The sequence below is a fragment of the Mizuhopecten yessoensis genome, unplaced genomic scaffold (assembly GCF_002113885.1).
Source record: "Mizuhopecten yessoensis strain PY_sf001 unplaced genomic scaffold, ASM211388v2 scaffold2423, whole genome shotgun sequence".
Taxonomy (NCBI): Eukaryota; Metazoa; Mollusca; class Bivalvia; order Pectinida; family Pectinidae; genus Mizuhopecten; species Mizuhopecten yessoensis.
The window spans coordinates 569,014-581,375 of record NW_018404539.1 but is presented as its reverse complement, the minus strand read 5'-3'; the positions used below and the strand labels follow the sequence as shown (position 1 = coordinate 581,375).

Sequence of the window (12,362 nt, the reverse complement as noted above, 5' to 3'; positions counted from 1 at the left end):
AATTCTGGGTAGCAATGTCTAGTGTAATGTAGATCGTCCCCAACCTCTGGGTTGCAATGTCCAGTTTAAGGTAGATCGTACCTTTACTCTGGGTAGCAACGTCTTGTGTAAGGTAGATCGTCCCCAACCTCCGGGTAGCAATGTCCAGTGTAAGATAGATCGTACCTTAACTCTGGGTAGCAATGTCCAGTGTCAGGAAAATTGTACATAAACACTGGGTAGCAATGTCTAGTGTAAGGTAGATCGTACCGAAACTCTGGTTATCAATGTCCAGTGTAAGGTAGATTGTACCCAAACTCTGGGTAGCAATGTCCAATTTAAGGTAGATCGTACATAAACCCTGGGTAGCAATGTCCAGTGTAAGGTAGATCGTACCCAAACTATGGGTAGCAACGTCTAGTGTAAGGTAAATCGAACCGAAACTCTGGGTAGCAATGTCTAGTGTAAGGTAGATCGTACCAAAACTCCTGGGTAGCAATGTCCAGTGTATGGTAGATTGTACATAAACCCTGGGTAGGAATGTCCAGTGTAAGGTAGATTGTACATAAACCCTGGGTAGCACTGTCCAGTGTAAGGTAGATTGTACCCAAACTCTGGGTAGGAATGTCCAATTTAAGGTAGATCGTACATAACCCCTGGGTAGCTATGTCCAGTGTAAGGTAGATTGTACCCAAACTCTGGCTAGCAATGTCCAATTTAAGGTAGATCGTACATAACCCCTGGGTAGCTATGTCCAGTGTAAGGTAGATTGTACCCAAACTCTGGGTAGCAATGCCCAGTATAAGGTAGATTGTACATAAACTCTGGGTAGCAATGTCCAGTCTAGTGTAAGGTAAATCGAACCGAAACACTGGGTAGCAATGTCTAGTGGAAGGTAGATCGTACCGAAACTCTTGGTAGCAATGTCTAGTGTAAGGTAATTCGAACCGAAACTCTGGGTAGCTGGGTAGCAATGTCCGGTGTAAGGTAGATCGTACCCAAACTCTGGGTAGCAATGCCCAGTATAAGGTAGATTGTACATAAACTCTGGGCAGCAATGTCTAGTGTAAGGTAATTCGAACCGAAACTCTGGGTAGCAATTTCTAGTGTAAGGTAGATCGAACCGCTAGTGAAAGGTAGATCGTACCGAAACTCTGGGTAGCAATGTCTAGTGTAAGGTAGTTCGAACCGAAACTCTGGGTAGCAATGTCCAGTATAAGGTAGATTGTACATAAACTCTGGGTAGCAATGTCCAGTGTATGGTAGATCGTACCAAAACTCTGGGTAGCAATGTCTAGTGTAAGGTAGATCGTACCGAAACTCTGGGTAGCAATGTCCAGTGTAAGATAGATCGTACATAAATTTTGGGTAGCAATGTCTTCTGTAAGGTAGATCGTACCGAAACTCTGGGTAGCAATGTCCAGTGTAAGATAGATCGTACATAAATTCTTGGTAGCAATGTCTACTGTAAGGAAGATCGTCCCCAACCTCTGGGTAGCAATATTCAGTGTAAGGTAGATCGTACCAAAACTCTGTGTAGCAATGTCCAGTGTAAGGTAGATTGTACATAAACCCTGGGTAGCAATGTCCAGTGTATGGTTGATCGTACCAAAACTCTGGGTAGCAATGTCTAGTGTAAGGTAGATCGTACCGAAACTCTGGGTAGCAATGTCCAGTGTAAGATAGATCGTACATAAATTCTTGGTAGCAATGTCTACTGTAAGGAAGATCGTCCCCAACCTCTGGGTAGCAATATTCAGTGTAAGGTAGATCGTACCAAAACTCTGGGTAGCAATGTCCAGTGTAAGGTAGATTGTACCGAAACTCTGGGTTGCAATGTCCAGTGTAAGGCAGATTGTACATAAACCCTGGGTGGCAATGTCCAGTGTAAGGTAGATTGTACCGAAACTCTGGGTGGCAATGTCCAGTGTAAGGCAGATTGTACATAAACCCTGGGTAGCAATGTCCAGTGTAAGGTAGATCCTACTTAAACTCTGGGTAGCAATTTCCAACACTCATTACGTGTAACGGATTAATAGACTTTCTTACAAATCGTACAAGTTAAAAGAATTTACGGTTACTTACGGAAGCTCTGGAGGGACATTTCAAGTTACCACTAATTTGTTAGCATTTATTTGTTACTACTTATTTGTTATTCCATATTGTTATTGATATTTCTTATCAAGTGTTCTATTCATATTTGTCCTTTTGTGTTTGTGCTCCGTTGTGGGGTACCGTCGAATATTCAATTGTCTGGAAACTATCAAAAGTCCATTTTTGTTATTTAATAATTCCTTATTGTTATTACTTATTTGTTATTACTTATTTGTTAATACCAATTTGTTAATACTAATTTGCTAAAACTAATTTGTTATTTCTTATTTGTTATTACTTATTTCTTAATACTTATTGTTATTGCTAATTAAGCAGGCAGCCTCTGTTCAGTAATAATAAAAAATATTCACTTTTAATTAATCAATTAAGCGTTACGATTAATGTTAGCTTTACCAACAGTAACAATTTAATTATTTTGCATGTTCGTTAGAGCTGAAGCCGTCTAGTTTGCCGGACAGCCTTACCACGTTTTGTCGTAATTATTAAATAACAAATAAGTTATAACAACTAAATAATAACAAATAAGGAATAACAAAAAGTAACAATAAATAAGTGGTAACTAAATAATGTGCCTCCAGGGCTTCCGTTGTTACTTTAACAGGACTGTGTTCTGTATAGATACAACCTATACCTACACGGTTGTTCCTGTTGAACCAGGTAGATAATACACAGTGACCTAACGACATTGATGACGTATCCAGACGTCCGACCTAAGACATTCTAAGTAACATATCACATCTACAAAGTATCACTCTGCCTGGATTTCTGTACAGTCATTATCGACGGAAATTGAAAACAATCACGCCTTTCAGGGCGCATGACATATACGTTACATGTACAGGCATTTGCTTATCATTAATTATTGAATGACCTTGAACAAAGTAGTGTAATTAAGTAACTGTGCGGTGGTATACTGCTGTAGACTGTTTCCCGTCGTTATATAAGTGGTTTCCTATTATAATAATTACACTTGCTCTATTTACTGAACGCCTGTTACAACACTGGTCGTCCTGACTGATTACTGGCGCTGACCGGCGCTACAATCGATAGCCTCCATATTAACTGGCACCAAAACCAAACTAATATCAGAAATATTGTCGTGCGAGGGAAACGGGATGTTTGTTTCATTACAAGGAAAAATCAAAGGTCGTAGACACAAAAATGACTTCAAGTGTTACTATTTGATCGTATGAGGAGACCTATGTGGCCCGCTATTATAATCTTTCTTACATGGCATGTATATCATGTTTATATCTGAGTGACGGATGTATCAGTATTATTAGTATATATATAATATGTATATAACCATTTATCAGTACTTACCGCGTGTTTTACTGACAAATGTAATTAAGTTATTGTTAGCAAGTTTCATAACAATCAATAAATGTATTGAACTCATCTAATACGATACAAACTGTTTTGGTTAACAATACAAGTAAGGTAAAAATCACATTCCATTCGAATGTCTTTTATTTTTTGTTTTGATATGCATATCATATATAACATGTATATTTCAATCACCCATACTTATAATTTGTAATCTGACACAGCCTCCTCCTGATTTCGTTATCTCAGACAAGTTCTGTCTAACCCTCATACTTCAGGTAAAACCTTGCAAAAACACCAGATACGACTTAGAATACGCCGAAAGTGCACGCGCACATTTTGACGTAAAACGCCAAACGTAAAAAGTTCAGAGAGGTCGATCCGCTCGGTTTCAACAGAGCATCTCGCCTGTGTTCTGTAATCATAGAGAGGCGTGGCGAGCGTGTGCGGCAGACCACGACTTTTAACAAGTTATATCAGTCGAAGATTACAGCGCATGCTACACAAATAATATTGAAAGCCAGCAAGTCAACAATCCGAATGCTTATTTCCTTTCAAGTTCGTCTGTAACCCTTAGTTAGCTATACTCCTTACTTGCTCCCCATATATTTATCTCCTTTGTAATTGTATTTCAGTTCGCTATACTCCTTACTTGCAACCGACATGTTTTCTTTGCTGCAATCTAACTCTGAGACTAACATCCACATTGCATTCTAGCGTTTTTATGAACTGAAGTATCAGTTTAAAGGTTGTAAATATATAATTGATGCTTTTTTTTTTAATAAACTTCCATTTTTAAGCTCCCTCTGTATATATCTATGTACCGCTAACATACTGACAACACATCTGTATATATCTATATACCGCTAACAGACTGACAACACACCTCTATATATGTGTATATCTATATACCGCTAACATACTGACAACACATCTGTATATATGTGTATATCTATATACCGCTAACATACTGACAACACATCTGTATATATGTGTATATCTATATACCGCTAACATACTGACAACACATCTGTATATATGTGTATATCTATATACCGCTAACATACTGACAACACATCTGTATATATGTGTATATCTATATACCGCTAACATACTGACAACACATCTGTATATATGTGTATATCTATATACCGCTAACATACTGACAACACATCTGTATATATGTGTATATCTATATACCGCTAACATACTGACAACACATCTGTATATATGTGTATATCTATATACCGCTAACATACTGACAACACATCTGTATATATGTGTATATCTATATACCGCTAACATACTGACAACACATCTGTATATATGTATATACCTATATACCGCTAACATACTGACAACACATCTGTATATATGTGTATATCTATATACCGCTAACATACTGACAACACATCTGTATATATCTATATACCGCTTACATACTGACAACACATCTGTATATATGTGTATATCTATATACCGCTAACATACTGACAACACATCTGTATATATCTATATACCGCTAACATACTGACAACACATCTGTATATATGTGTATATCTATATACCGCTAACATACTGACAACACATCTGTATATATCTATATACCGCTTACATACTGACAACACATCTGTATATATGTGTATATCTATATACCGCTAACATACTGACAACACATCTGTATATATCTATATACCGCTAACATACTGACAACACATCTGTATATATGTGTATATCTATATACCGCTAACATACTGACAACACATCTGTATATATCTATATACCGCTTACATACTGACAACACATCTGTATATATGTGTATATCTATATACCGCTAACATACTGACAACACATCTGTATATATCTATATACCGCTAACATACTGACAACACATCTGTATATATGTGTATATCTATATACCGCTAACATACTGACAACACATCTGTATATATCTATATACCGCTAACATACTGACAACACACCTGTATATATCTATATACCGCTAACATACTGACAACACACCTGTATATATCTATATACCGCTAACATTCTGACAACACACCTTTTTATATCTATATACCGCTAACATGCTGACAACACACCTCTATATATGTGTTTATCTATATACCGCTAACATTCTGACAACACACCTGTATATATGTGTGTGTATGTAAATGTGAAACATTTAACACAGACTGGAGATAACGTTACAGTAGTGTGATTGAGGAATACTATCCTCTGTGGAATACTACCCTCTGTGGAATACTACCCTCTGTGGAATACTACCCTCTGTGGATACTACCCTCTTCAGATTCGCGGCAATTTATGATGGTTTTACTAGCTACCCATTTTAATTGCTATCAATTCATAAACAACTGTGATTTTCATTCAATTCGGGGTTGAAATCTAAGTCATTGACATCGCGAGCCACCACTAGTGTATGTTAAATAGACACATACACAAAGACCCATCAGAACATATCACTCAAACAACAATAGATTCAGGCTAACGTGTTCATTTATTCGTGCCTATATTTTTTGTATCTTCGATACATGCGAGTTCATCACTGCGCGCGCGCGTGCTCGCTCTTCAACAGACCTCGTCACACCATTTTCAAAATCTTGAGTGCTTACTTGTGTTATTATACATTGAACAATGGGAGTTTTATAAGTGTGTTGGTGGTTAGCTTACTGAATTAGGTTCTGTTATATAGTTTTCAGTGTGATTGTTATGCAGGGAACATGCTGTTTTGTAGAAAAAAAATAGATAAATATTTACAATTTTTATTGTTATACCAATTGAGGTAGCGTTTTACAGTTTAAAGGGACAGACAGACAGACGGACGGACGGACGGACAGGATGTAACATACGAAAGCCCTTGTTGTAATGCAGTCCAGACAAAATGTATCTGCTTCGCGTCTTAGATTTATAAGGGGGAATCGCAATTGACGTCGATTAAGAAATAGACGAGATCCTTGAAAACAGGAAATTACAACATTTGATATAGCGCCCTATCTACCTAACATCAGCCACTCTAAAGCGCTTTACAGTACATAGATATACAATTAATACAATTAGCATATACATTAATCAATACTATTTTTCTGTTGTCGATTACACAGTCAAATCGTTCTGATATAGTTTACATACATGGGAGCTGAAATCCGTGTGTCAGTACGCTTAATGTCAGTACGCTTAATGTCAGTACGCTTTATAACAAGAATATGATTGGACCAGACTTAAAAAGGTAGTGTGTCACCTGCCGTGACCTTTTTTATATAGACTTGGCCTAGGTTACATATGGGATCAGAAATAAAGGATGATATGTGTTATGTTTTTAGAGAAAGACTTATTGATATGTAGAGACGAGTATGCAAAGAAAGAGTAAGAACATCTACAAAGGGATATATCTATTCATATCTTTATAACCAGTCTGATTTACAGTGTTACTAAGAAAACCATTAATTAGAGAATATTTGCTCATAATTTAAATTAAAAAAATGGAAGATATCAAACTATTGAGTGTGTACTGTATGTAATTTAAATAATGTTGAAAATCAGTTTCATTTTATGTTGAAATGTCCATGTTATTCGGATTTGCGTGTTAAATTTTTGAAAACTTCCTATGCTAGGATCAACACTAATACACATCTTTGCTCATGTTCGGTCCTGTTCTAGTCGTCCAAGCGTTCGTCTTCTACCATAGTAACTATTGAAGCTAAGCGCTTCACAGAATGAACAAAATGTAATTTGTAATTATAGTTTGCAATCTTCATTGTGAATGTATCTACCTCTTCTCATCAGAATCAACTAGGTATGGTAAAATATGTGTGGAATCGAATTACACAGTATTGCATGCTTCAGATGTCTATAAGATCACTGATTTAACATGTACAGCGTTTAATCTCGCGTCTCGGGAATTGTTTACTAAATCGATGAAACAACACATAACATGGCAGTCTCTGAAGAAAGGCTTCACAGTGAGTGTGTTAATTATAAACACATGCATATATATGATAAACGCATATTTTCTGATCATAAGAAAATTACAATATGCATTTAAAAAATAAAAAATAAAAATGAGTCGTTTTGTACGCATGCGTACGAAACAAATAAGCAAAGTTTTTTTTCGTTCCATACTAGAACGTTTTAAACAAATGATGTTTCCTGTATTTGAGGTGGAACGGAAATTGATTTAGGAATCCAAAATGTTGCGATTGAATACCAATTAATTCCCCGTCAAATTGTTGACTTATGACAGTGGGTCCCTTTTCTATTTCATGACCAGTTCTTCCTTCGGCCAGTTCCTAATTTACCGTGACAAATTTGGAAACTGATCAAAAACAAAAAAATATAAAAACAATTGATGAAAAAGCCTGGTGTGAGTAACTCTCAGAGCCAGACGGTTACTCTGTTGTCACGTGGAACAGGTCGGTATATTGTACTAGATCTCCCACCATTGTGCCAGGTCAAAATACTCGATAGGGACGATAAGCCGATGGACCGGATGTGACAGTTACTCTTAACCTGTGTTACTATGTCGTCTTCGTCGTTGTTTTAGTTGCTGTTTGAGTACGTAATAAATACACGGACAATTTAATCAGTAATACACACATCGATGGTTCAATAGTGTCGGCTGTAGTATCTGTTTGTCTACATTTGTGTAATACGTCACAGCCACAATCACGAACCATAGGCTGACCTCTTGTCAGATCAATCAAATTTGAGAATAAGACAAAACATTTCAATCATATTGGTAATATTTCGTATTATCTTCCCACAAATGGGTACTAGTTTGCAATGTCTAGCTACTGTGGACTGACGTTTAAGAATCTGGCCCCTCAGGTTGAGATTGTGTTATCAAAGCCTCGTGTTTGGCAACTTAAGAATATTTCCCCTTGGGTTGAGACTCACCTATCTCACCCAAAAGGGTTGTTTTGTTTTACCCCAGATTGGTACATGTAAGAACTGTCGCCAAAGCTTGATTGGACGACACTGTGATACCAAGTGTTTCCGTGTGTGATTTCTATATCGTTCTATCACTTGTCAATTCCAGCCGAATGAAATATGACTTATCATGTCCTCTGTGAATTGCTCTGTCCCGGTGAATTGCTCTGTCCACGCTGGCATTGTGATACTGTCACGCGGGGATATTCCCGTCATTGCGGTTACCATTACTAACTTAATGGAATTGTCATAGCAATGTTGACGTTGATTAAATTATTTCCTAAAAAGCGTGTGTATCATTTTATGTTTTTTTAATTTAATATATCCATCTACACATCACACCGTGATAGGCCACACGCGAAAGTCAGGTTTGTCATTCTAAATAATTAATGATAGAAAACTTAATTGAAGTATTGTATCGTATTTAAATATGGGTTAAAGTTCATTAGCCACTGTTTCAATGTAAATATATAACGTCACACAACAGGAGGCTAGCTCACAACTTTGTTGTATATTAAATTTGGTTGTAATTGTTCACAAAGTAACATAAGTTTGTTGATATACCCTTCTCATATTCCTAATTCATTTCAATGATTAACATTTCGATGCCTGGAAACAATTGTTTTTTTTACATGTATATTGAATTGTATTGTATATTTGTTCATTTTCCTTAAAATATATTGTTTTTTCATTACTGCTTTATTCATTTTATTGACGTCAACTGGACGCTTTGCATCTGGGTTCAAAGTGACTCCCGTATGTCTTTGACTACTGTTAGAATTGAAACGATTCTAGCAAAAATGAGATCAAAATTTCCATTAATATCGCTTGAGTTTTTGCGGGTTGAAGGTTATAAGCCACGTTTCCTTCCATCTCTTTACTGACTCCAAACCATAGACTCACAGAGCGATGTACCATCAGCAAATAGATGTACAGTAGATTCAAGTTCATCAGCAATATCGTGTATACATTGTAGATAGAAATGGTCTAAGAATGATTATTGATGAACTCCAGTCCCTCACATACAATTGTCAGACTATAATGGCTTAATTAATACTTTTGGTTGTCTGTTACTTATATGTCACTAATTTTTACCCAGGGCAAAATTCACCTGGAATACTATATGATTTTAACTTCATTATAGGCCTTTGTGCAGGTATTTAGAAATGTCCCAAAAAACATCTATAATCCAGGATCTAGGATGTCTGTCATCCTTCATAAAAGAGGCATGCCCTTTGTACCACTCCTGACATCAAGATGACTACATGTACAAGTAGATAAAGACAAGTTGAATAGAAGTTCTAGATGTTTACTGATTTATCAGACGTTCTAGATGTTTACTGACTGTATCATACGTTCTAGATGTTTACTGACTGTATCAGACGTTCTAGATGTTTACTGACTGTAACAGACGTTCTAGATGTTTACTGATTTATCAGACGTTCTAGATGTTTACTGACTGTATCAGACGTTCTAGAGGTTTAATGACTGTAACACACGTTGGATAATCCCAAAGCTCTGTGATTTCATTTGTTTGTTTGTGTCACCGGAAAAAACCACCGACCTACGGTCGGTACAGAGCGACTGACCCACGTAGGTCTCGAAGCCACGGCCAAGTGGTGGAGGGCTAGTGGTAGCAGAATGTTAGACCCCTTAACTACCTGGCCACCAACGACCCTGTGGTGGAGGGCTAGTGGTAGCAGAATGTTAGACCCCTTAACCACTTGGCCGTCGCCGCCCCTGTGGTTAATAGCGGGGTCCTGTGAAAAATACCGCGGCCCCTGTGATAAATACCGGGGTCCTGTGATAAATACCGGGGTCCTGTGATAAATACCGGGGTCCTGTGATAACTCAAAATGTGATAACATAAAAACCTCCCAGAGTGTACGAGAGTTTGGTTATATTTATTGGTTAGGTTATGCTATTATAGTTTTTTATCGATTTAAGTAGCTATGATTGAGCTGATATACAAATAAATCTACCTCCCATTAATAAAAGGATAGGAGCCCGGACTTCGCCAGGATCCGATCGATTTGGTACAATTTAATCAGACATTATCGGAATGCGCTTTTTGGGGCATTATTTTACATAACCTAACGAGAATGGTCCATTTTAATGTTCAATAATGGACGTATAATTTCATAAAGTGATATTTAGTTCGTTATAGAAATACTTTCCATATTGCAGAGGATGCCTGGTGTGCGCCTTTACGACGTTGCGTGTGCTATTAACTGATTTCTGGTCTGTGACGCATTAACATACTACTGCATACACGCTCGTATAGCTAAGAGCAGAACTTGATGTACATATTTTTGTATAATATGATAAGAATTTGTTTAATGAAGAGCGCCACACCTAAATTAATACAGATACACTTATATCGTAAATATGCGGTTACTTACCATCCACTGCCTCAATGTCACTGTCCATCTTAGCGATATCAAACGGTCAAAACACGAACCATCCCGATCCGTTTCGGGATGTTGCCTAATCACACGTGTATGCAGAAACAAAAAATCATTGAAAGATAAGAGATTTCAAAGCATGGACAAAGAAATTAGCTCGTCATCATGTGTCTTTACGATAATGTGTGATACCTCATCTTTCCGTACACTTTATAATACTGTAATACTGTTTATAACATACCTAGTGAAATCTACAGTAATGTTAAAATTTGAAATCAAGTGTACTGTAATAGCTCCACTATTTACGTGCTTTGTATGTTATAGTACGTTATCAGGTGTACTGTACTACAATATATAGCTCCACTATTTACTTGTTTTGTATGTTATAGTACGTTATCAGGTGTACTGTACTACAATATATAGCTCCACTATTTACGTGTTTTGTATGTTATAGTACGTTAATAGGTGTACTGTACTACAATATATAGCTCCACTATTTACGTGTTTTGTATGTTACAGTACGTTATCAGGTGTGCTGTACTACAATATATAGCTCCACTATTTACTTGTTTTGTGTTTCTTGCTGTTACAGGTTTTGTCCCAGTGTATTCTTCTACCTCGGGAGTGTAGTTCCTGCGATCTGGTTTCTCGAGTTACACGAGATGGAGGATAGGATTGCTCTTCGAGAAAGCAGTTACTTGACTAATAGTACTGGCAGTGTGTTTCATGTGCCGGTAAACCGCACCAATAAAGAGGACCTTAGCGTCAACATCGAAGGGGTAGGTCAATTGAAGGTCATACAAAGGTCGATTTTTCTAGCGTCGTGCAGCAGCAAAGAACGAATGATGCGCAGAGAACATAAAACCCCACTAAAATGTGAAGTTATGGTTGTTTGCGGTATTGGGAGAACCAGGCGAAGTCTTAAAATTCAGTTGTGCATCTTTATTCAGTGCATTGTTAAAACGAGATATGGAAAAGTCATCTGCATGTGCCGAAGAATATCTAGCATGGCGTAGATCAATATATGATATGCACAGTTTCTTAAGCCGACTCCGTCATAGGTAAGATAGGTAAGCAGTATTGCCATTTTTTAAATGTGTATTGACATATTAGCGATGGTGTGAGTTTGCAGAAATGTCAAATTAGCAGTAATGACAGGATAACAGTAATGACAGGATAACAGTAATAACAGTAATGACAGGATAGAGTTAATAACAGGATAACAGTAATGACAGAATAACAGTAATAACAGTAATGACAGGATAGAGGTAATTACAGGATAACAGTAATGACAGGATAACAGTATTGACAGAATAACAGTAATGACAGGATTACAGTAATGACAGGACAGCAGTAATACGATGAAAACAGTAATCAAAGGATTACAGTAATGACAGGATGGCAGTCATAATATAATAACAGTCATGAAAGGATTACAGTATTGACAGGATTACAGTAATGACAGGACAGCAGTAATACGATGAAAACAGTAATGAAAAGATTACAGTAATGACAGGATGGCAGTCATAAGATGATAACAGTAATGAAAGGATAACAGTTATGACAGGACAGCAGCAATAAGATGATAAC

At 37.0% G+C, this 12,362-nt stretch overlaps 1 protein-coding gene across 1 annotated transcript in view; it reads left to right on the top strand.

Moving 5' to 3' along the window:
- The window catches only part of LOC110445935 (transmembrane protein 26-like), a 75,949-nt gene that overhangs the window by 38,271 nt on the left and 25,316 nt on the right, over nucleotides 1-12,362 (top strand). Inside the window, exon 2 of the mRNA XM_021490825.1 lies at nucleotides 11,365-11,551. Within this exon, the coding sequence (XP_021346500.1) occupies nucleotides 11,365-11,551 (187 nt within the window). The remainder of the gene's footprint in view (nucleotides 1-11,364; nucleotides 11,552-12,362) is intronic.